This window comes from Solanum stenotomum, chromosome 2 (genome assembly GCF_019186545.1).
Source record: "Solanum stenotomum isolate F172 chromosome 2, ASM1918654v1, whole genome shotgun sequence".
Classification (NCBI taxonomy): domain Eukaryota; kingdom Viridiplantae; phylum Streptophyta; class Magnoliopsida; order Solanales; family Solanaceae; genus Solanum; species Solanum stenotomum.
The window spans coordinates 65,158,723-65,185,916 of record NC_064283.1 but is presented as its reverse complement, the minus strand read 5'-3'; the positions used below and the strand labels follow the sequence as shown (position 1 = coordinate 65,185,916).

The following is a 27,194-nucleotide window of genomic DNA, read 5'->3' as shown; positions in this document are numbered from 1 at the left end:
GTAATGCGGCTAATTCCTTTTCATTTCTAGCATCTGCATCATTTGTTTGTGTTGAATTTTTCTGTTAGTTTGTTTTGCTTTTGAGGAAGGAATTAAGGCCTCCATTCTTCAGGCAAGGGCTTGATTTATCTTAATTTAAAAGCACTTGGATCAACATTCTTCCGAATTGTGTGAGCCTTGCGAGCTATGTTATTTGTCTCTTTATGTCATTTCTTAAACTTTACTCCCTTTTCCGTTGCCATGGGAGGTACTTGAAGCATGAATTTCAAAAGTTTGCTAAGGAAAAGAAACAGGACTGTAACTTAACTGATTTCTTTTCTGATTTTATGCATGACTCTCTTCATCAGCGTCTTGAAAATGAGAAAATTGAAAAGCTCAAGATGTATAAGATAATGCTGGAACGCATTATGCTTTTTTTGCGGCTTAACAAGCAGGATATTCAACTTCTTCACAAGGAAAAACTGGTCTCGGTTGAGAAGAACATAAGTAAGTTTCTTAGATCCAATTTGGCATGCAGCAAGACTTCTTCTTCTCCACAGCAGGGGCAACTTCATCAGTCTTCCATGCAGCTTCAGCAACCACAATCTCTTGGTGGTCAAACTAATCCACCGATGCAGCCCGTACAGGGTTCCATGGAGGCAATGCAACAGAGTTATCTCACCAACTTGCAACAGTATTCCTTGTCTGGCGTATCGACAATATCCAATTCTCAACAACACATGATAAATGTGGTAAAACCTGGTTCCAGATGGGATTTAGGACAGGGTAATTCGTTGAACTCACCGCAGCAGGTGGCTACTGGATCCTTACAACAGAATCCTGTTAACAGTCTTCAACATGATAACATAAGCTCATTCAGTACACAAGGTGGAATGAACCCTGTACAGGCAAACCTAGAATCCCTACAGCAAAACTCAAACGTGCTGCCTCATTTACTTCCTACACAGCACGAGCAGCAAATGTTGCAGAACCAACAATTAACACCCCTGTGCAACCAGCTACTGATGCAGCAACAACTTTTTCAAAGTCAGCAGTTAATGAAACGTCAGCAAGCAATGAACTCACTGCAGCAGTTAATGCAACAGAATAATTTCACCAACTTGCACCATGATTCCTTGTCTGGTGTATCGACAAATTCCAACTCTCAGCAAGACATGATAAATACAATACAGCCTGGTTCCAATTTGGATTTGGGACAGGGTAATTTTTTGAGCTCACTGCAACAGGTGTCTACTGGCTCTTTGCAACAGAATCATGTTAACCGTCGTCAACACGTTAACATAAGCTCATTAAGTCCACAAAGTGGAACTAACCCAGTGCAGGCAAACCTCGGTTCCCTACAACAGAATTCAAACGTCCTGCAGCGAATGTCACAGAGCCAGCAAATGTTGCAGAACCAGCGGCAGATGCAGCAGTTACTTTTGCCAAGGCAGCCGTTAATGAAACCGCAGCAAATGGAAATGAAAACAGGAATTTTACGGAAACATCACTTAATGCAACAGCAGTCAGTTGGCCAGCGTGTTGGATCTCATCATCCACAAATGAAGTTAGGAATATCTTCACCTCAACTCCATAAGGCACTCTCTCCTCAGGTTACCCAACATCCTTCTCCGCAAATTGACCAACAAAATATGTTGGCATCTCTTTCCAAAGCTGGGACGCCTCTCCAATCCTCAAGCTCACCAGTTGTTATTCCATCTCCTTCAACTCCCTTGGCTTCATCTCCAATGACGAGGGATTCTGAAAAAGTTAGTGCTGGCCTTGCATCACATAACACAGCTGGAAATATAATGCATCAGCAAGCTACACTACCGATGGAGTTTAAACCCCACACCTCTACTGTGGAAGGTACAGAGATCTCAACAAGTGAGCTAAGCTAACCCTTCAACTCCTATTTATATAGAATAATGAAAATAATATTGCAATTACAATCGCCACAAGTAATTTGCTGAATATTAGCTAAACAAACTGGTGCAGAAAATGTATTAATATACCCTGAAATATCTAACATTCTCCCAAAATTTGCCTGAAATTTTAATGGTGTAAGTAATCAGGTTCTTTAATATGTGTTCTATTCTCAATTTTGTGTTATTTGTAGCACCTTTAGATTCTTCTGCTCAGACGGGAAACATAAATGGAACTGACTGGCAGGAAGAGGTTTACCAAAAGGTATTGTTCGGCCAAGTTTTTGGGAGAAAATAAGTCTTTTGGTGGAGTAACAAAAGTTGTTTTTTAGAAGCTAAAAAGGAAAGTTTTTCTCCAAAAGTACTCTTTTGAAAAGCACTTTTGAGATAATACACTTTAGAAGCACTTGTTAAAAGCTTGGACAAACACTAATTGCTCCTCAAAAATGTTTTTAAAATTGATTAGTCATATACAGACATCACCAAAACACTAATTTCTTGAAAAGCATTTTTCAAAATAAGCATATTTTAGAAGCTTGACAAAACATGCTAGTAGTCTCTTTCTCTTATACTTCACTTTTAACCTTTTTATCTGGAAGGTTCTTTCATGAAGATTGTCTAGTTTGTTCTCTACTGCATCGTACAATTGATCTAATTATCACATATCCTCATGGGAGATGCAATCTTGACATTTGTGAAGTTGACTTCATGAAATTTTGTAACACAGATCAAGTCGATGAGGGAGATGTATTTATCAGAGCTCAATGATCTATACTGGAAAACTGCTTCTGAAATGCAGCAGGTTTATTTTTTAGCTAAATTTGCATTGATTCCAAGAGAACTTGAGTCCTTTGATATAATTATTATTGATAGATCTTAAGTCTAACTCATCTTTTTTACTACCTTCAATCATCATAATGTCCCACCTATCGATGCCTTTGGACGTCTTTTTAGGATATGTCTGTACCATCTTAGATGAGAGAGCCATCTTAGACGACAATGTCTCATTTTAACCTTTTTGTGTAACTGTTAATTGTTATATAGACATGAATTTGATGTTAGAGTCTCTTTTCCATCACTGAAAGGGATCAAGTCCTCCCTAGTGTTTTGAGATTGGGATTGGGATTGAGCTTGATATATCTGAGTTGTGAAAAGCACTTACGCGAACATTTTGTCGAAACATAGAGTGATAGTTTTTTTATTATTTTTTGGTGGAAGGAAAAACAAGTGTTCATTAGTTTTTTTACTATGTTATTCATTTCTTTATGCCTTTTTCTGAAGTTCCCCTCCCTTTTTTCTTGGCCTGGAGGGGTACTTAAAGCATGACTATTAAAAATTTGCATAGGGAAAGAAAATGATTTCTTTCTGATTTTGAGCATGACTCTCTTCCTCAGCATCCTCAACATGAGATAATTGAAAAACTCAAGATTTTCAAGATGACGCTGGAACGCATTGTGCTTTTCTTGCTGATTAACAAGCGTGAGATTCAACTTTCTCACAAGGAAAAATTGTTTTCGCTTGAGAAGTACATAACTTTCTTTCTTAGTGGCAAAAGTCCGCACAACCCTACTACTTCTCCATTGCACCGGCAACTTCCTTAGCTTTCCATCCATACAAGTCAGGTATGCAATCTGAACTTGTTTGGATAATTCAATTGTTTTTCACCTTGTTGAAGTTGTTTTCCTCTTGTATTAACATGCATCTACATTTCCACTAGAGTTTTTTTTTTTTTGGGGGGGAAGGGGGGGGGGGGGTTGATAACTCGGGACTTGTTATTATTTACCCAGTATAAATCTCTTAAGCTATGAATGATCTCTCGTGTTACTTCTACTTTGTTCTAAGATCTTATGTGTTTAAATAGGAAAGTATGGAGGTCAAACATTTGAGTAGAAGGTTAGTGGGGAGTCTAGTGTTGTCATAGTTCTAGTAGTATGACTTAGGTAGCTCGTAGTTTTTTTTTCTCCTATGTGTATTAATATTTGTTGCTACACTTGTTTCTTACATTGCTACTTTGTTCTCTCTTTCTCTTTCTTACTTTCCTGCGTTGGTTACATATCTTTTGAGCCGAGGGTCTATTAGAAACAACTTGTCTACGATAAGGTTTGCATACATCCTACCCTCCCCTAATCCCACTTGTTGAATTACATGGCTATGTTGTTGTTGGTATCCTTGGTTTCGTGCTAAGGTTTTTTGTGTGTAAAGTTATTTCTCGTAAGTTACTAATCATATGTTGCACGTTATATTCTACGCAGGCACAAGATATATATGCACGTCAGCCGCCTATGTTGGATTCCAGTGAGCAAGATATTGCTTCTGAGTTTGATAGACTTCTGTGTTTGATTGATTAGATGGTAGTTATGATGGATTGTGTTGTGTATGGAATGGTTTTGGTACTTTTGGTAATGATAGCTAGATTGGGTTGTAATTTTGATGGATTGAGTTTTGGTACTAAACTTGATGAGTGTTGAGCGCACGAAGGGGTTATGTAAAGTACTCTTGAACCCATGTGGATTATTAAAAGTACTCGTGAACCAACTTATACATCCTTCCCTAGATTATTTAGAAAGCACCGCAATTATTCTAATAAATTACTTAAATTTTGTGGGAACCTGGGTTAAAATTCAAAATATCCATCTCTAATTTTTTCTAATGTTTGAATCTTGCGTAGCCGCGCTAGCAGGTACTACAAGCCCTCTGTCCCACGCATCTAATCAGCTCGCGTGGTTCACCAGTTTCACCGAAAACTCTCATTTGTTAAAGCGGAGTATAGTGCACTTTTGCAGGTAGTTAGCCGCTTTCTTTGTAGGAAAAGACCTTAGGTTGTACAACAACTCCACTATTCTCCCTTTCAAGTAGGGGTTCAATGGAGCTTTAATACTTTTACAAACAAAGGTCACATTTCTCCTCGAAAAAATTTGTGGTCTCTCGTTTTAGTTTTTCTTTTTTCAATTTATTCGTAAAGTATGTTTCCTTAAATACTGATACGCTATTTTAATCGTTTTCAAATATAAAATTTGTTAAGAACAATTATAAGCTGATTTTTCTTTTATGATAATACTAGTAATTGTAGTTTACTTTTCAAGTCGTCGTTTTGGCAAAAATTTATAGCATTAAACCTAACGATGTTGATGAAAGGTTAGGCATGGTTGAGGAACCATTTAGAGAAAATTGAGACTCATTTGAAAAGGGTGATTTTAATTTACCTTCACGCTTGGGTTGTCGTGTTTGCATTAAATTTATGAGATAGTTTTAAAAATTCCTACACGATTTCATTGTTCTTTTCATGTTTTTGGGAGCTAGAAAACTCAATTTTGGGTAACGTTTTTTAGACGTTAATAGTTTATCTTATATCAATAATGAAATTTAGTTGTGGAATTGTCTTGCATAATCTAAGATTGTTTTGTTTAACCTCTATATATATTTTAGTCACAATGCAGTTTAGCCAAGTGTATAAGTTCTTCGATACATAAAATCAGTTAAAAGATAAACTATATATAAATGAAAATATGCTATCACCTCATTCTTTATTTTCTTTTAGTTTTTATTAAATGTAGTTGCTAAAACAGATGGCAATTCAATGATGAATGTTTCAAAATATATGTTTGACCTCTCAATATATCATGGAATACACACACACACACACACACACATATATATATATATATATATATTAGTTTCACGGCACGTGCATTGCACGTGTGTATTATATCATATAGTATACGATGTTGTAAAATAAAATCAATATTACTAAATTAAAGTTTTTTAGTAAATAATTTTAACGGAAAGATTATTGACAAGTGCTTTTAAATGATTAATATAGATTTTAATAGAGTTAATTGTTTTTTGAGATAAAAATTACGAGATATCATTGAAATATTTTAAAATGCATTCAAAAAATTTTAATATGGGAAAATAATAAAAATTCTTAAGTAGTATTGTTCTTTACTTTACTCAATTGGTAAACAAACTTAACCAACAAAATAGAAAAATAATATCAAGATAAAAAAAATGGTCAGCAATAATTTTTCCTCTTGAGGTTATGACTGTAAATAATGGACACCATTTAAGTAAAATTATTCTCTTAGATATTAATATTTGAAATTTAATATGTGCATGACACGAAGAACAATTGTTAGAAATATTTTAATATTTTATCTTTAAATGTTATATATTTTTTACAAAATATTATTATTGAATTAATATTTGTAATGACCTGGAAGGTCGCTTTTGAGAATTTTCATAAAATTAGCGTTTTACCCCTATAGCTACCCCAAGTAACTTTTGATCAGTTTGTGAAGTTGATTGGAAATTTTGAACTATTTGTTTAACTACGGTTATTGTAGTTGACGGGTATCTATTAAATAATTAATTTTTTATTAGCTGGTGATTAATGGGTCAAGTCCAAATATTAAGTTAATACTCTATCTCATTTTAGATCATTCTTTTATTAAAAAAATAAGGAACCTCCCGATTAGGACTTCATAACCTCGGCACAACCAGATCGGCGGCCAAGGTACATCAGGTAAGATCTAAGTCTTAATTGATGCTTTTGTATACATGCATAAATGTAATATTCTATTATAATCGTAATAATTAGTGGTGAAAGAGGAAAGAAGGAAAATTGACTTGAATAGGGTTGTTGTTCACGTGGATCCTTGAAATTGGTNTAAGATTATGTATGTTTTTATTTTAGTTAAAGTTATTGGGCATGTTTTTGTGTAGATTTTGGTTTGAGAAAACGGCTAGCCCACTATCATTTACGTGGCTGTAGTTTGAAAAGATATTATGAGAAAATATGTTGTAAATTAAGTAGTGATAGACCTGACAACTATGAAATATAATCTTAATGAGTTAATCATTGGAAACCATAGAATTTTGATAATTCTTTTTAATATAATGTATGTCAGTTTTAGATATTGACTCTGAAGGTTACTGGTGGCTTAATCGATTGTTGGGTAGGAATTTTTACTATGGTTATCATACTAAGACCCAAGTTTGATATGTTAAGTTGTGTAATTGAATATTGGATTATTATATTATATGAAAACTATTGGGGTTGTAGTGTTTGGAGAAATTATGACTTAACCCTAGACTTGAAATTTGAAAGTATGAGGGTTGCCATGATAATTGCATCAAAATTTAGGAACTTGATTTTAGGTTTGTGTAAGTAGTTGGGTCTTATAGGCTAGACATGTAGTAACATGGTTGTTGTTAGTTTTGAAAACTTATTGTGATTAATTATTTGAATAGATTGCATTGATTTGGAAGCCTAACGAAAGGGGAAGGCTCAAGAGTCGGAGTGATTGTTCGATGATTTGAGGCTAGTGGATTTTTAAACCCTTGTTAAGTGTATGGAATTCGTGTATTTCCTTGTAATATGTGTTTGGGGGTAATGAGACTTGGTGATGGATTAACTTGTCCACATTGATTAATTCTAATGATGAAAAAGGGGTAATAAAAGGCAATGTGATTAATTGTTTGTGTGTGATGTGTTGAGAATTGTTTGTGACGGGCATTGGTACGAGTACCAGTGTTATAAGGGAAAGTTTATTACAATAGAATGCGGATTGTAATCCGAGAATGCCAAAGCATATGGGCATTAGCTGATATATTATTGACTTGATTTATTATGTGTGATTGTGTTCTTTATTGAACCCGTATACTGGTGATAGCTGAGGTAATTACATATCATATTGATATTTGATTGAGATGCATCATCCCTTTTATTGAAATCATATTGTGCACATGCATTGACATAAGATTGAATATAAGTTGGGCACGTGGAGACCGTCCGTGTTCGGGATGGTGAGATGTTAAAATTATAATTTGGGCACGTGGAGATCGTCCGTGCAAAATTTGCTAGATTTATGATAGTGTATTGAGATTGTCCGCACAGACACGTAGAGATCGTCTGTGTCGGTATATGGACCTCGCGAGTCCCCCATGGGTCATGAACTCTCGATGTATTTTCGAGGAGTATCATGTATATACGATTGAGAGAGTACTTGGTATTCTGAGGCATATCATTTCATGGTGTCATATTGCATTGCATCTCATGACATCCTTCATTCTTGATGATTATGTATTTTATTGGTGGTTGGAAAGTACTTGATATTTGATTACCTCTATTTGATGAATTTGATCTTGTGTGTTGCTGATTTTTGTGAGTGCTTTTTTGTGGAAGTTGTGATTGATGAATATTGAGTTTGTTGTTGAGGATATGTAATTTGTTAAAGTGATTGTTGTTGAGCTGGGTGCTATGTAAACTGTGAATTGTTAGGTTGGGTTGGTTTTATGCAGGTTGTAGTTGTGGAGGTTCAGTTGGGGTGTAAGGAGTACCCGTATTCTATCCCCTTAGCTTGTGTTTAGAGGTTTACTTGCTGAGTACCGTTTGGTTTGGTACTCACCCCTTGCTTCTACAAAAAAAATTTGTAGGTTACGAGCCTGGATTTTGTGATACTTTCCATTCTCTTATTTTCCGAGGCTTCTTGGAGATTTGTGAGGTAGCTGTTTGTAATCTCAGCAGACCTTCTTACTCATATTTATGATCTCGTTCTATTCTAGAAACAAGGTCATTTGAGACTTCTGTTTTTCTTCTGAATCAATTGTAATACTATAGAGGCTTGTACACATGACAACCAAATTTTAGGGGTATTTTTGGAGTTGATTATGAAATTTCCGCATCTTATTGTAATGGTTGAGTTTTAGGCTGACTTGTCTTGGTGGATAAGATGAGTGTCATCACGTCCATTTTTGGGTCATGACAATATTTGTGTAAGACTGATATAGATGTAATTTTACAGAAACAAAAAGTGTACTTATATAGTGAATGTCAATACTTTTATAAGTAGAATGTTATAGAGAAAAATATATTACGTCAATAATTAGTTCTAAAGAAAATTATCCTTTATTTTGCCGCATACATATCATATAGATGTTATCTTATGAGAGTATCTAGTATCTTATAGATGTTCTATCGTGATATAAAACATTAAACTTTTTCAATTAAAAAACTAAAAGATGAATAAAATTTAAAAAATTATTTATAGAATCTTTAATTTGAATTAAGATCATTTTAATCACAATTTTCTTATCATTTTTATATAGCTAGAAAAGAGTGTATCTTATGACATAACATTTTGTTAGATAAAAATGAACACAAAATAACAAGAAATTCATACTTCAAAAAATCATACTCAACGTAAATATAAAAAAGTAAAAAAATGTGGATCAATTAATAGCCAATGAAGAAGGAAGGCGAAAATATATGTTCATGATATATTCCCCCCTAGTGTTTCATTTGATTGAAATCTCTTGCCACCAACACTTTACTTTCTCCGTTCATTTTTACTTAAATATTTGTTAAAAAATATTTATTATCATGGGTATATTATCATATTATAAGCAAAAGTGAAAATCTATTTTTGAAACAGTTGACTTAACATCAAAACTACTAATTCAATGTACTACGTTGATACTTGATGTTTTATCAAAATTAGGAAGAGATTCCTTCATTTTATGTTTAAAGAATAAGAAATGGAAATACAAAGAAGAAATATCCTACCCCAATCATGTGCCTTTTTTTGTATTTGTTTATTATTATTGTCTCTCCCACATCTTTATCTATTTATTTTATTAGAAAAATAATCAACAATGTGTGTATTTAAATTCTCTCTCGAATGAAAACACAAAAGAAATAATTCCAGAAACAAAATAAGAAAAATAAATTAAAAATCCCGCTCAAAATATATAGAAGATTTATGTGTGAAACAAAGTTCATAGATAATTGCATATTTCTTTGTTCTCTTCTTTTATTCTTTAATAGAAAGTCAATACCTAAATTTCAATGCTAAGAACTTCGGCCAAACATATCAATGGATTGGGGATAAATCATTTATGAAAATTTTAAATGATCTCGAATTGTCATAGAAAAGAGATCCCCAAGAATTTATAAGGAGTGAATGGTTGTGATTCATGATCGAAGAAAGATGATGGTAGAAATTATTGTGACTATTCGTAGGAAATTAATCTTTTAATTAAAGAGTATTAATTTTCAAAATGATATAAATAATATTGATGACTGTATGTAAAGAAAATTGTTAGAGGAAAATATGAGTGTGAATTGATGAAAGATTTGCTACAATTTGTTCACCAACTCTTTCTTATGTGGTACCTCAAATTTCGTTGGGTTCTGAACTTAATAAACTATTGCAAATAACAATTGAGATTTTTTAAGAAGAAGAAGAGTATAAAACCTAAAAATATTGTAGTTTAAAAGTGAAAGGAAACCCCTCTATTTATAGCTAACAAATAGTAGTATGAATATGTTCTGATTGTGTCTTATTAGACAAGTCACAACCCTTCAAAAAAGTATCTGCTCATCGGAAAAGACATAACCCTTTGAAAAAATCACAACTCATCGAATAAGGCACAACCCTATGGTAAAGCCACAACCCTTTGAAAAAATCACAATCCTTTGAAAAAGTCACAACTCATCGAAAATGTCACAACCCATCAAAAAAGTCACAACGCTTTGGAAAAGTCACAACTCATCGCAAAAGTCACAATCCATTAATGTGAAAAGGTATCAACTTTTAATATAACATAATTAAATAAATTGACTATTTTTAATTGAGGGTATCATAGTAATTCTACATTTATGTTTGGGAGTTCATGCTTTTAAGCATAATTTTATGGAGAAAAATATAGTAGTTGACCTGCTAATAAAGATTGACGATGAGATTCCCCATCAAAATGTTTTTCTTGGAGACAATTAATTTGAATTGCAGTTTTCTCTGCTAAAATAATTACGAACTTTGTTATATATGTAAATTTACTGTTATTCTACTTTTTGAAAAATTGCATCAAATTTAAATATCAAGTCATTGTTTATGTTACTAATTCAGTTATTGCACGAATTACATACACGACAATCACTTAATTTGTTACAATTTAATTTATGAATGTAGATAATTTCTTAAATTTCCAAAATAAACATAATTTTATGAAAAAAATAAAGTAGTCGACCTGTTAATAAAAATTGTCAACGAACCTGATCAAAATGTTAATCTTGTTGACTGCTGAGTTTCCCCTTTATTTGTATTACTAGATACTGAAAGGCCCGTTACGGGCCCAATGTTACAATTATATATATATTTATAATAGAAATTTAATTAGTCTTCTGGGAAAAAAAATTATTATGATATTTTCAAATAAACATGATAGGAAAGAGCAATAAAATATCACATGATTCAGTGATTTTTTAACATAATGTCAAACATATATATTTGAATTAAATAATTAAATTAATGATTTTTTTTTCTATTTTATATAAAAAATATTTAAGAGAAAAAGATTAAAATTATGAGTGTCAATATATTAACAATTTTCATAAACTATATGAAGCAATAAAGTCTAATGATCCATCTATAGATTAATTTTGAATATACTTAAAATTTGTTTTATAGGTGTTTAACAAACAAAAATAATGACCTACTTGATGAAAATTAGAATGAATTATCTCATTCTTTACAAAGTGATAAAAGATAAAAAAAAAAAGTTTTGACTTTATGTTCATTAAAATTAGGAGACAATTTAGTGTAGTAGACAAATAATTCTTTCTAAAGTAGTTTATATACCTGATGAATGAATATTTTTACCTCAAATAAAGAGGATTTAAAAATATTAACAAAATTTTAACTTCAAAACAAAAAAGGGCACATCCGATTGACCATTTAGGGAATTAGTTTGGGTTGACCATTTTTAGATAATTAATTAATTTAGTTTTAAGGTCTATTTGTGTACTTTTTAAAAAATTTAAATCAATTTTACTGTGAATCATTCTCACGAATACCCTTATTTGGGGTGGTTTAATTCTCGTTTTTCAATATTTTATTTAAGTGAAAAGAGTAGTTGGTAAAACTTTTCCTAATATTAAATTATAGGAAGTTCTATGGATAGTTGTTTTTTTTTTTTTTGGTAAAGTCTATGGATAATGTATCTTAATGGATAATAAAATTTTTAACATTTATTTATTTTTATTGGTAAAATGAATATATAGTTATAATATAATATGTATTGTTTTATTATTTGTATTAATTTAATGAAAAGATTGCATGCAGTTTCAAATTATGCAATTTTCCGTATTATAATTATGCATTTTTTATTGTCAACTTTTTTCTAGATTTTAATTAACTTCAATTAATCTATCTTTCTGATCACCAATAAGTTATATGATCAAAACATGATTAATGTATTAATTTTTATTTTTCGATTCTTATTAGAGACCAAAGAATAATAATATTAAGTGTTAATTGATAACTTGAAAAATAAAATAGGTCATATACTATAATAATTATATTTTGATTTGATTAATCTTAAAGAGAAAAACATTATATTGTAAATGAGATTCAAAGATTATTTTTTTTCAATTTTAATTAGGAGGATTTTAAAATTATACTTGAAGAATGATTATTTCAAAATTCAGTGAGCATTCTTAGTTTACTTTATTACTTCATTTGTACATTTTATTTATCATACTATTTTTTTTTTACAATCTTTAGAAAGTTTTATTCAAAATTATTTTTATTTATTATTAATTTTAATTTAATACTAATTTGTTTTTAACCATATATTTTTTTTTTAGCAAAATACATCAATTAGATTAGACTTTATTCTAATTTTAGGAAAGATCAAAAAATAAAAAATAAAAAAAGATTGGTCTTGAATGTACTCTACTTTTTACAAGAGATGGGTCCCACTTTTTAGAGGTAATAGAGTCTTCTAGTAAATTGCCTTTTTTTGGAAAATTCAAGAACTACCACTCATTATGTACAACTGCTTTAAATTGAGATTTTTAGTAAATTGACGAAATTGCCCTTAATCATCCTCCTTATCACATTTCTATATAATAGAAAAATATAATTGAAGTAGACAAGCTTGAAACTCTTTTTATTGGGTTAGTTATATATAACAAATAAAATTAACTACTGCTAACTGTTATATTAGTCTTCCTTTCAGTGACAGTATATAACCTTTACTCAAATAATCAGATATTCTATTAAAAAAAAACTTAATTATTTAATAACTCAAGCAACGATAAATTTATCACTTTTATCTCTAATTAAATAATTAATAAATCTATATCTATCTATACTACCTTAAAAGCATGAACTCCTTAACTTAAATGTTAAATTACTATAATACCCCCAACTTAAAACACTAAATTTAGCATATATGTTATATATTTAATATTATATTTATTTACGCTATATTATATTAAAAGCATACACCTTTTCACATTGATGGGCAATGACTCTTTCGAAAGGTTGTGACTTTTTTATAGAGTTGTGCCTTTTTCGATGAGTTATGACATTTCCGAAAAGTTGTGATTTTTCTGAAGGGTTATGACTTATGTGAGAAAGACACGATAAGAACTTTTTCATACTATCCTTTCCATTGCTTTAAATAGAGGGGGTTTCTCACACTTTTAAACTACAAATTTTGTAAGTTTTCTATTCTTCTTCTTAAAACAAGGAAGATTGTGAGAGTTGTTCAATCATAAAATTACAATATTTTTTATGGGTAAATTAGATAGATCAATAAAAATTGATTCAACAAGGAGAATGAAATAACTCAACTTCAAATGAGAAGAGTATCTTGATAATTAATATTTACTCATTTTCATAGCCATAAAATATACTTTTGTAGAAACTTCAACTTGAAAAGAAGATCAATGATTTTCCGTTGCACAAACTACAACTTGGTGTTTAGAATCTAAAAAGTCTCAAATTGTTGGAGAAAAAGTATTTGATCAAAAACGTGTTTGAAGAGTCCAAACTACATTTAATAAGTACTCTTTCGTTTTCAATTTATTTAGTGTACTTTTACTTTTATTTAGTTTAATATAGAATGTTCTTTTTTCTTGGGGTGGGGTGCATCTTTAAGACCACAAAGTGAAAAGATATTTTTATATATTCAACATATGATCCTTAAATTAAAAGTCTTGTTTACTTTTTAAAATTTCATATCAAACTAAAATTAGACCAATCTATATCTGTCTTTTTTTATCTATCTATACTAAGTAAGTTAAAACACCAAATGTAGTATATCTTCTATATTTTATATTGTATTATATTTATTTATGTGTATCATACTATATTATATTAAAGACAAAAACCTTTTCACATTGAAGGACTGTGACATTTCCGAAGAGTTATAACTTTTCCGATGAGTTGTGACCTTTTTGAAGGGTTATGACTTTTCTATAAGGTTGCGACTCTTTCGAAGAGTTGTGACTTTTCCGAAGGGTTGTGACATTTTCGAAGAGTTATGACTTTTCGATGAGATGTGACCTTTCTGAAGGGTTGTGAGTTTTCTAAAGGGTTGTGACATCTTTTTGATAAGGCACCATAAGTAGTTTTTCATACACTACCCTTTGTTGGCTATTAAAAGAGGGGATTCCTCAAATTTTTAAACTACATTTTTTAAAAAAAATATTCATTATTCTTCTTTCTTCTTCTTAAAACATCCTATTTTAGTATAGCTTCTATATTTTTATGATAAGGAACAATATGCACATACTAATACTACACATTTTAACTATAAATGGAGGGGTTACCTCACATTTTTAAACTACGTTTTTTTTTTATGTTTTTTGTTCTTCTTTTCTTAAAACCTCAAGATTGATCTATAGACGTTGACAATCTCAAGGGTTAGTGAAATCAGGATACTCCCTAACATGAATGTTAAATTAATTTAATATTCCAACTAAAAACATCAAATTTAGTATATCTTCTATATTTATTACATATTTATTTATATTATATTATATTAAAAGTAAGAACACCAACATACAATAATAACAAAGTAATGGACTATAGAGAAGGGAGGAGAAAGTATATTTAAGAGGTGAAACTAAGAGATTCTAAGAGTGACTAATTTTTTATTTTAATAACATTCACGTTATTTGTAAAAATAGTGTGATACGTGGTTTGATATTCACGTGCAACGCATGTGCGTCAAAACTAGTTACCTTAAAAGCATAAACTCCTAACTTGAATATTAAATAACTATAATATCCCTAACTTAGGTTGTGACTTTTTCGATGAGTTGTGACTTTTTTCGAAGGGTTGTGATTTTTCGATGAGTTGTGACTTTTCCAAAGAGTTGTGACCTTTTCAATAAGTTGTGACTTTACCCACGAGTTGTAACTTTTTCAATAAGTTGTGACTTTTCCAAAGGGTTGTTACTTATCGAAAAGGTCATGACTTTTCAGATAAGACACAAAAAAAAACATTTGTTCATACTACCCTTTGTTTACTATAAATAGAGGGGCTTCCTCTCATTTTTCAACCACAATTTTTTTAATCTTCTACTCTTCTTCTTCTTCTTCTTCTTGCATTTTAAACTTTTTTATGTGATTTATTGTCGTTGAGTGAGTTCGAAGTTTAGCGGAATATGAGGTACCACTATTCTGATGAAGTAAGTCGTTCTATCCTAAGAAGATATATTAAATAACCTCAAGTACTTGAGGAAAATAATTTTGATGATATAATAATTATTTTTTTGCTTAATATATACATTAGTATGTAATGTTTCAATATATGAAGTTAACATGATGATGTAGTCTAAATTCATTTGTTTTTAGGAACAATTTTCTCTTGTGATGTAGATATATGCTTCTGAATATCTTTTCCAAAATTTAGAGAATTGTCACGATTGTTTTTTATGCTCAAGACAAAAGAATGACTTTATTTATCAATGGTACTTATGTGATTTAGACTCTCAAGAAGTTAGCTTCAAAATAGTTATTATTATATAAATATTGCCCTTTTGTTTTACTTATTTACTATTTCTTAATATTGTAGTATTTTAGACGAAGAAAAGTTCAGATGACTTGTAATAACACCAGTTGAAGTTTGTATTAGTTTAATTTCTATTATTTATTTAATTGTTAATTTTATGAGATAAATATTTTCATTAATGCAAGCATATATTTATATTTGGGTAGGTATTTATATTTAAATTCAAGTATTAAATATGTCACATATGTATTTTCCAGTTAACAAGACCTTCTAACTTCAAAATATATTATTTTAAAATGTTCCGAGTTTTTTTATCCCAACAAATGTGAAAATATGTGGATATATAAAATGTAATTGTTCTCTTCACATTTTAATATGACATCTAAACAATTTAATGATGTAAAGCACATCTGGTCAGATGACAAAAAAATACAAAGCAAATATTGTCTATAAGTTAATATTAGTGAGATAAAACTAATTACATACCTCATCAAATTGAAATAAATATATTTATTATTGCATCTAACTAAGATAAAAATTTCATTTACCATCTTCATAGGTTTGCGTGAATAAGAGATTTATATATATGACGATCCGCATTGAACATTTACAAAAGAAACTGCAATATTAGTTTTTGTTAAGCTTATTATTCAAATCTTCGCTTAAATAAGCAATACTATTTACTATAACATATATTTTTGAAATTGGTAATCACGTGCAACGCACGTGTCAAAAAACTAGTTATTTTAAAGCTTCTAATTAACTACACAAAGCTAAATAAAATCACTATATTAAACATAAAATTCTTTAAATAGTGTACAACTAGTGAAAGGGCCAGAGATTTTGAGTCAATGGCGGCTGGACACGTTGGTATTAGTCAGATATTACTAAATATTTATTTATATTACTATATATGAATGAATAATATTAAGACTTTGGGAGTTTTGTTTCTTATTTATACACTCAGAATCTAGGCGGAATTGTGATTTTTCATCGAAATTTTGGAATTTTTTTTGCTTTTGATCGAAGCCAGAAATTGTGATTATTGATTGTGGATTAAGGAATTTTGGTGTGGAATTGAAATGGATGGGAATAATTGGAGGGCCGCTCAGGCTCAGGGAGGTGGTGAAGGTGGCGGAGCGGCTGCCGGAGCTATAGATTCCGGTGATTGGAGAACTCAACTTTTGCCCGATTCCCGTCAAAGGATTGTGAACAAGATGTAAGCTTTTTCTATTTTTGGTTTTGCGACTTGTTCTTATTTTTTCATTTGTTAAAAGGATTTGGAATTTTGAATTTTAGGTTTTTTTTTTGTGTTTTATCGGTTATCTGAAGAAACCCCATTTCGTTAGAAGTATTAATTAATCAATCTGATACATGTTTTTTTTCAGTGTCTTTCTGTTTTATGGAAACTCACTTTATCGGGTGAATTTTGGAGTTTTTTTGTTAATGGTACTGGGTGAGTTAATTGGAAGTTTATGCCCTAGTTATTTCCAATTTTGGTAATCAGTCAAGGGTAACAGATGCGTACACTCTGACCCCACGTATGGGATTACACTAGGTATGTTGTTGTTGTTGGGGGTGGGGGTGGTGTGTGGTGGATCAGTCAAGGAACTAGTTCAAGTGGGAAAACCTAGTTTTACTCACTGTGCTTTATATTTTGTTTTAGATATGTCGAAATGGTAGGTTGTTGTTCGCGATAATTGGATTATAACTACTTATTTTTGTTTAGAGGAAATAAGTTTTATTCTTTTGTAGCAGGGCATGATGTCGAATTGTTTTTAATATATTTGAGAAGTATTTATCTAGATTGTGCTTTTATCAAGAGTTTATGTTGATCTTTTGTTGATATGATTGTATAGAATGGAGACCTTAAAGAGACATCTTCCTGTTTCTGGGCAAGAAGGAGTACAGGAGCTTAAGAAAATTGCTGTGAGGTTTGAAGAAAAGATGTATTCTGCTGCTACAAGTCAGGTATGTAGTCTAAACTTGTTTCTTATTTGTTCGAATTGTAAAGCTAGCTCATAAACCACCCCTGCCTTTTTCATCCGATATTAGACTTTTGATGCAATTTATTTTTCCAAGACCATATAAGGGAATCAGTCATCCATTTCATCTGATTTGGGACTCTTGATGCAATTTGTTCTCCAAAACCATAGAAGGAAACCACCCATTTATCCGATGTGTGATTCTTCTACATAAATGATTCAATTTTTTCTCCTCTTCATTGATGTTATTCCTGCTTGTATAAACTTGCATTCGTATTTCCAGTCATCTAGACACGTTGTATTAGGGGTGGCAAGCGGACCGGCTACAGTGCGGTTGCGGGCCAAACCCGCATAATCCTGCGAAGATTTTGACCCCCCACCCGTATCATTATGTTTATGTAGATCTTCGCACTCCTAGACGAACACATGAATCACTAGTTTAGCAATTTTACTAAGACATTGCTGACATTAAAAATAATAATTGGATATTCTTATATTTGCTCTCATTAAGCTTCTTATACTAGGGATATGGAAGAGCCTGATACTATATATAGTTCATCTTAAGCATGAGATCTGTAAATCTTATTTAATTGGTAATTTATTTAAGTAAAATTAATAGTGATGTCAAGAACAAAAAAACAGGGTTAATTCTGCATATTGACATGTTTTTCTCACACGTAAATATTATAGTATCATATTAATTATTATTCCCCAAGTGTGCTCACTATATATATATATATACATATATATTTTTTATTATTTTTTTTTTATAACCGAGAAATCCGTGTGTGACCATCCACCCTTTGGACCAATCACAGCCTTCTAAACTCGGTGGATAATGGGCCCGCCCCTCTACCCTTCTCCACTCAAATACCTAGCTTCGCTTTGCATGGTGTGGGGCTTGAATCTGCAACCTAAGTCACAAATCCTCCACCTTTTGCCACTCAAGCTAGGCCTTGGGGGCAATGCTCAATATATATTTGTCAACACAAAAATGGATAGAATCAAGTTATATGGAATTAAATTAAATAATTTCATATTTGAGTGACCACATAGATTCACAAAATCTACTTCTACAATAATTTTTATACTGACCACCACAAAAAAATAATTTAGATCTAATTTGAATGTCTTCGCACGCCTAAGCAACCTCCACGAAGTAGGTTTAAGGTATGTGTAAACTCTATCCTTCCCAGATCTGGTTGCTCCCCTAAGGAAGTTTAGTACTAAGAACTTAATTTCATTTTTTGTTCTTGTTCAAACTGCTGCTTGGAGATTCTTTACTTCAGCCGAGGCCCGAGGGTCTATCGGAAACAATCTCTCTATCTTTATGAGGTAGTGATAAGGTCTGTGTACACTCCTTGAGTTACACTGGATACGTTGTTGTTTAAACCCCCTTCGTAGTTCTGCAACCCACCCCACGCTGCATCAGTGTTTTTCAAAAAATATTTGAACCCACCCTGCATAGCCTACCTTCAGTTTGCCAAACCTATGTTGTATGTATATTAACTTATATTTATCTAATATTGCAGCAAGATTATCTTCTGAAGATATCTTTAAAGATGCTGACCATGGAGACAAAATCTCAAACTCCTATGACCAATTCTGTTCAGCCAAATCCTGCAAGTAGTGTTCAGAATGCCCTTGGTCCAGGTGAACAATGAAATCTCGTGTGCTGTATTTCAAATAGGGAAATCTTGTCTGACAGGACGTTTTGTATAAACCTGATTACTTCATTCTGCTGTTGAAAGTTTGCTCCCTGTAGCTAATAAGTGTATAGGAAATTTTAGATGCTTGAACCATTGCGCTAATCTTTGAGTGATCTATATTTTAGGTGACTAGCCCTAATAAGTATTGTTTGTGCTCTAGGTCAGAGTCCTAGCCCTGCTCTTTCTCTATATCCAGACTATTCATTTCTTATTAGCTAACCAAGATAAGGGACAGAAGAAAAGCTTATGATTTACAGTATGTAATAAGTAACTTAGTCAAAGTTCTCTTTTGTATTTTCGAATCAGTTTTCACAAAGCAATGACTTCTGTTTCTTGTATCTTCAACTAAAAAATGTGTGTTTACTTTTGCTGCTTGTTTGTTTTTTATTTTAATGTTATTATGTTTGCTAGTTATTTGATAGCATCTTGACTGGCTTCTTTTTGATTCATTTCTGTAGGATCGCACAGTATGCAATCCCAAGTTAACAGCCAAGCACAGCAACTTCCTGTACCTATGGTGGCCAATCAAACTCAAACACGACTTGTTTGGATAATTCAATTGTTTTTCACCTTGTTGAAGTTGCTTTCCTCTTGTATTAACATGCATCTACATTTCCACTAGAGTGTTTTTTTTTTTTTTTTTAGGGGGTGCCGGAGGGGGGGATTGATAACTCGGGACTTGTTATAATTTTCCCAGTATAAATCTCTTAAGCTTTGAATGATCTCTCGTGTTACTTCTACTTTGTTCTAAGATCTTAAGTGTTTAAATAGGAAAGTATGGAGGTCAAACATTTGAGTGGAAGGTTAGTGGGGAGTCTAGTGTTGTCGTAGCTCGTAGTTTTTTTTTCTCCTATGTGTATTAATATTTGTTGCTACACTTGTTTCTTACATTGCTACTTTGTTCTCTCTTTTTCTTTCTTACTTTCCTGCGTTGGTTACATATCTTTTGAGCCAAGGGTCTATTAGAAACAATTTGTCTACGATAAGGTTTGCATACATCCTACCCTCCCCTGATCCCACTTGTTGAATTACATGGCTATGTTGTTGTTGATATCCTTGGTTTCGTTCTAAGGTTTTTTGTGTGTAAAGTTTACAATTTCTTGCAATTTACTCGTAAGTTACTAATCATATGTTGCACGTTATATTCTACGCAGGCACAAGATATATATGCACGGCAGCCGCCTATGTTGGATTCCAGTGGGCAAGATATTACTTCTGAGCTTGATAGACTTCTGTGTTTGATTGATTAGATGGTAGTTATGATGGATTGTGTTATGTATGGAATGGTTTTGGTACTTTTGGTATTGATAGATAGATTGGGTTGTAATTTTGATGGATTGAGTTTTAGTACTAAACTTGATGAGCGTGGAGCGCACGAATAAGGGGTTATGTAAAGTACTCTTGAACCCATGTGGATTAATTAAAGTACTCGTGAACCAACTTATACATCCTTCCCTAGATTATTTAGAAAGCACCGCAATTATTCTGATAAATTACATAAATTTTGTGGGAATCTGGGTTAAAATTCAAAATATCCATCTCTAATTTTTTCTAATGTTTGAATCTTGCGTAGCCGTGCTAGCAAGTTCTACAAGCCCTCTGTCCCATCCATATAACCAGCTCGCGTGGTTCATCGTTTTCCACCAAAAACTCTCATTTGTTAAAATGGAGTATAGTGAGCCTTTTGCAGGTAGTTAGCCGCTTTCTCTGTAGGAAAAGACTACAACAACTCCGCTATTCTCCCTTTCAAGTAGGGGTTCAACGAAGCTTTAATACTTTTACAAACAAAGGTCACATTTCTCCTCGAAAAAATTTGTGGTCTCTCGATTTAGTTTTTTTTTTTTTCAATTTATTCATAAAGTATGTTTCCTTAAATAATGATATGCTATTTTAATCGTTTTCAAATATAAAATTCGTTAAGAACAATTATAAGCTGATTTTTCTTTTGTGATAATACTAGTAATTGTAGTTTACTTTTCAAGTCGTCGTTTTGGCAAAAAATTATAGCATTAAACCTAACGATGTTGATGAAAGGTTAGGCATGGTTGAGGAACCATTTAGAGAAAATTGAGACTCATTTGAAACGGGTGATTTTACTCTACCTTCACGCTTGGGTTGTCGTGTTTGCATTAAATTCCTGAGATAGTTTTAAAAATTCCAGATAGTTTTAAAAATTCCGACATGATTTCATTGTTCTTTTCATATTTTTGGGAGCTAGAAAATTCGATTTTGGGCAACGTTTTTTAGACATTAATAGTTTATCTTATATCAATAATGAAATTTAGTTGTGGAATTGTCTTGCATAATCTAAGATTGTTTTGTTTAACCTCTATATATATTTGGGTCCGGAGCCTAAAGGGCAAAAAAAATTGTCAAAAATTTCAAAAGGGCACGTCAAATTTTTTTAAAACCAAAAGGGCAAACCCTTTGACACAAAACGAAAAATTGCTGCTAGATTAAAAATCGCTGCTAGCGCAGCGATTTTGTAAAAGAAAAAAAAAATTTATTAAAATGGCTGCGATTTTAAGTCAAAAAAAAAAAATTCTTACACATCGCTGCAAGGGTAGCATTTTTCATGCTTAGTGCTTTATTTTCATGCCTATTGTTAATTATTAATAATATAAAAATGATAAACAAGACGGACAGTATACTCAATAAAATTGTTGAAGCATGAGGAAAATTGAATTATATATCATAAATAATAATAAAAGAATATTAAATTTTAAAAAAAAACTTTTTTTAAAAAAATTCTTAACCAAAATAAAGAAAAAAAGTTTTTTTTTTTTGAGAAAATCGGTGCTAAGGCAGCGATCTTGGCAGCGATTTTTATTTTTTTTAACGTACGACAACTTTTGTCAGAAGAAAATCACTCCTGAAAATCGTACGACAACTTTTGTCAGCGATTTTGGTTAAGAATTTTAATTTAATATTCTTTTATTATTATTTATGATATATAATTCAATTTTCCTCATGCTTCAACAATTTTATTGAGTATATTGTCCGTCTTGTTTATCATTTTTATATTGTTAATAATTAACAATAGGCTTGAAAATAATAGCACTAGGCATGAAAAATGCTGCCCCTGCAGTGATGTGTAAGGAAAAAATAATTCTAACTTAAAATCGCAACCATTTTAATTAAAAAAAAAAAAATTACAAAATTGCAGCGATTTTAAATATAAAAAAAATTACAAAATCGCTGCTAGGGAAGCGATTTTTCGTTTTGTGTTAGAGGGAAATCCCTCCGTCAGGAGCGATTTCGCCCTTTTGTTTTTAAAAAAATTTGATGTGCCCTTTTGAAATTTTTGACAATTTTTTTTGCCCTCTAGGCTCCGAACTCATATATATTTTAGTCGCAATGCAATTTAGCCAAGTGTATAAGTTCTTCTATACATAAAATCAGTTAAAAGATAAACTATATATAAATGAAAATATACTATCACCTTATTTTCTTTTAGTTTTTATTAAATGTAGTTGCTAAAACAGATGGCAATTCAATGATGAATGTTTCAAAATGATCTGTTTGACCTCTCAATATATCATGGAATACATATATATATATATATATATATATACTAGTTTCATGACACGTGCGTTGCACATATGTATCATATCACATAGTATACGATGTTGTAAAATAAAATTAATATTACTAAATTAAAGTTTTTTAGTAAATAATTATAACAGAAAGAATATTGACAAGTGCTTTTAAATGATTAATATAGATTTTAATAGAGTTAATTATTTTTTGAGATAAAAATTACGAGATATCATTGAAACATTTAAAAATGCATTCAAAAAATTTTAATATGGGAAAAAAGTAAAATTTCTTAAGTAGTATTGTTCTTTACTTTACTCAATTTGGTAAACAAACTTAACCAACAAAATAGAAAAATAATATCAAGATAAAAAAATGGTCATCAATAATTTTTCCTCTTGAGGTTATGACTGTAAATAATGGACACCATTTAAGTAAAATTATTCTCTTAGGGGCAGTTTGGTTACTGGTTAGAGTTATGCAGGTATTAGTTATGTAGGTATTAATTATGCAGGTATTAGTAATGTATGTATTAGTTATGCAGGTATTAGTTATGTAGGTATTAGTTATGCATGTATTGGTTATGTAGGTATTGGTTATGCATGTATTGATTATGTAGGTATTAATTATACAAATATTAGTTAGGTAGAAATTATAATACATATATTATTACTTATTGATTGTTTAATTTATTGTAAATTAATATACGTTTTTTTTTTTAAAATAGAAAATTATAAAACGTGTATCCAAGATAAAATGCAACAGACCCATGTGGGTGGGGGGCGAGAAATCTACAGTGTGATGCGCTACAGAAATCTATAATATGATGCGCACAAATAATAAAATGGAACAATTCGAGTCGGAGTCGGGGGCAAATTGTTTTGGGTTTGTTTGTGTGTGGGTGGGTGGGTGGGGGAGGGGGGTATCACGGACTAAAAAAAATTGAGTTAGGCCAGTCCTTTTTTAAAAAAATAAAAAATTACTCATTAATCATGTGAATTAATATTAATATACATTATTATTTAGAAATAAATAATTAAGTAAACAAATTAAGGGTAAATATGTAATTTTATTATTTTAATTCATGTATAACTAATACCCTCATAACTTATTGCACATTCTATCCCGCATAAAATTATACATAGATTTCCTCATAAGTTATGTGAGTATTAGCTATGTAGAATTACAAAAATGCAACCAAACACCACATAAATCAATACATGAAAAATTTTTATACAACATTTGGAGACACACCAACCAAACATTGTATAAAATCTATATAAGAATAATTTTGATTCTATTTACAAACCAAACATGGTATAAAATTAATACATGAATAACCAAATTATTCATGTATTAACTTTGCCCTTATCCAGTAACTAAATGGCCTCTTAGATATTAATATTTGAAATTTAATATGTGCATGACACGAAGAACGATTGTCAGAAATATTTTAATATTTTATCTTTAAACTTTATATATCTTTTACAAAATATTATTATTCAATTAATATTTGTGTAAGACTATGATATAGATGTAATTTTACAAACACAAAAAGTGTATTTATATAGTGAATGTCAATACTTTTATACGTAGAATGTTACAGAGAAAAATATATTACGTCAATAATTAGTTCTAAAGAAAATTATCCTTTATTTTGCCGCATACATATCATATAGATGTTGTCTTATGAGAGTATCTAGTATCTTATAGATGTTCTATCGTGATATAAAACATTAAACTTTTTCAATTAAAAAATTAAAAGATGAATAAAATTTAAAGTATTATTTATAGAATCTTTAATTTGATTTAAGATCATTTTATGATTAATCGCAATTTTCTTATCATTTTTATATAGCTAGAAAAGAGTGTATCTTATGACATAACATTTTGTTAGATAAAAATGAACACAAAATAACAAGAAATTCATACTTAAAAAAATCATACTGATCAACGTAAATATAAAAAAAAGGAAAATATGTGGATCAATTAATAGCCAATGAAGAAGGAAAGCGAAAATATATGTTCATGATATATTCACCCTAGTGTTTCATTTGATTGAAATCTCTTGTCACCAACACTTTACTTTCTCCGTTCATTTTTACTTAAATATCTGTTAAAAAATATTTATTATCATGGTTATTTTATCATATTATTAGTAAAAGTGAAAATCTATTTTTGAAACAATAGACTTAACATCAAAACTACTAATTCAATGGACAACGTTGATGCCTGATGTTTTATCAAAATTAGGAAGAAACTCCTTCATTTTATGTTTAAAGAATAAGAATTGGAAATACAAAGAAGAAATATCTTACCCCAATCATGTGCCATTTTTGTATTTGTTTATTTTTATTCTCTCTCGAATGAAAACACAAAAGAAATTATTCAAGAAACAAAATAAGAAAAATAAATTAAAATTCCAGCTCAAAATATATAGAAGATTTTTGTGTGAAACAAAGTTCATAGATAATTGCATATTTCTTTGTTCTCTTCTTTTCTTCTTTAATAGAAAGTCAATACCTAAATTACAATGCTAAGAACTTCGGCGAAACATATCAATGGATTGGGGATAAATCATTTATGAAAATTTTAAATGATCTCGAATTGTCATAGAAAAGAGATCCCCAAGAATTTATAAGGAGTGAATGGTTGTGATTTATGATCGAAGAAAGATGAAGGTAGACATTATTGTGACTATTCGTAGGAAATTAGTCTTTTAATTAAAGAGTATTAATTTTCAAAATGATATAAATAATATTGATGTCTGTATGTGAAGAAAATCGTTAGAGGAAAATATGAGTGTGAATTGATGAAAGATTTGCTACAATTTGTTCACCAACTCTTTCTTATGTGGTACCTCAAATTTCGTTGGGTGCTGAACTTAATAAACTATTGCAAATAACAGTTGAGATTTTTTAAGAAGAAGAAGAGTATAAAACCTAAAAATATTGTAGTTTAAAAGTGAGAGGAAACACCTCTATTTATAGCTAACAAATAGTAGTATGAATATGTTTTGATTGTGTCTTATTAGACAAGTCACAACCCTTCAAAAAAGTCTCTGCTCATCGAAAAGACATAACCCTTTGAAAAAGTCACAACTTATTGAATAAGCACAATCCTATGGTAAAGTTATAACCCTTTGAAAAAATCACAATCCTTTGGAAAAGTCATAACTCATCGAAAATGTCACAACCCTTTGGAAAAGTCACAACTCATCGCAAAAGTCACTATCCATTAATGTGAAAAGGTATCAACTTTTAATATAACATAATTAAATAAATTGACTATTATTAATTGGGGGTATGATAGTAATTCGACATTCATGTTTGGGAGTTCATGCTTTTAAGCATAATTTTATGGAGAAAAATATAGTAGTTGACCTGTTAATAAAGATTGACAATGAGGTTCCCCATCAAAATGTTTTTCTTGGAGACAATTAATTTGAATTGCAGTTTTCTCTGCTAAAATAATTACGAACTTTGTTATATATGTAAAATTTTGTGTTTTTCTACTTTTCGAAAAATTGCATCAAATTTAAGTATCAAGTCATTGTTTATGTTACTAATTCAGTTATTGCACGGATTACATACACGACAATCACTTAATTTGTTACAATTTAATTTATGAATGCAGAGAGTTTCTTTAAATCCCAAAATAAGCATAATTTTATGGGGAAAAAACAAAGTAGTCGACCTGTTAATAAAAATTGTCAACGAACCTGATCAAAATGTTAATCTTGTTGACTGCTTAGTTTCCCCTTTATCTGCATTAAATATAATTGAAGTAGACAAGCTTGGAACTCTTTTTATTGGGTTAGCTATATGTAACAAATAAAATTAACTACTGCTTATTGTTATATTAGTCTTCCTTTCAGTGACAGTATATAACCTTTACTCAAGAAAATTAGACAATCTATTAAAAAAAAAACATAATTATTTAATAACTCAAGCAATGATAAATTTATCACTTTTATCTCTAATTAAATAATTAATAAATCTATATCTATCTTTACTACCTTAAAAGCATGAACTCCCTAACTTGAATGTTAAATTATTATAATACCCCCAACTTAAAACACTAAATTTAGTATATATGTTATATATTTAATTTTATATTTATTTACGCTATATTATATTAAAAGCATACACCTTTTCACATTGATAGGCAATGACTCTTCCGAAAGGTTGTGACTTTTTTATGGAGTTGTGGCTTTTTCGATGAGTTATGACATTTTCGAAAAGTTGTGATTTT

At 30.6% G+C, this 27,194-nt stretch overlaps 2 protein-coding genes across 16 annotated transcripts in view; both read left to right on the top strand.

Moving 5' to 3' along the window:
• LOC125854980 (mediator of RNA polymerase II transcription subunit 15a-like) overlaps positions 1–20,716 on the top strand; it is a 129,533-nt gene extending 108,817 nt beyond the window's left edge. Inside the window, exons 4-8 of the mRNA XM_049534609.1 lie at positions 348–1,848; positions 2,099–2,169; positions 2,632–2,706; positions 3,299–3,526; positions 20,558–20,716. Coding sequence (XP_049390566.1) covers positions 348–1,848; positions 2,099–2,169; positions 2,632–2,706; positions 3,299–3,505 — 1,854 coding nt within the window. The 3' untranslated portion in view covers positions 3,506–3,526; positions 20,558–20,716. The remainder of the gene's footprint in view (positions 1–347; positions 1,849–2,098; positions 2,170–2,631; positions 2,707–3,298; positions 3,527–20,557) is intronic.
• The window catches only part of LOC125854978 (mediator of RNA polymerase II transcription subunit 15a), a 162,868-nt gene that overhangs the window by 120,026 nt on the left and 15,648 nt on the right, over positions 1–27,194 (top strand). For 2 of the 15 annotated variants that reach the window (XM_049534607.1, XM_049534600.1), the window contains exon 3: positions 17,644–17,680. The exons of 6 other annotated variants lie outside the window; for them this stretch is intronic. In XM_049534607.1, coding sequence (XP_049390564.1) covers positions 17,644–17,680 — 37 coding nt within the window. Of the gene's footprint in view, positions 1–16,646; positions 16,929–17,568; positions 17,681–18,964; positions 19,030–19,226; positions 19,348–27,194 lie in introns of those variants that run through there. 7 more of the 15 variants (XM_049534595.1, XM_049534601.1, XM_049534594.1 and 4 more) reach the window with 7 other exon arrangements.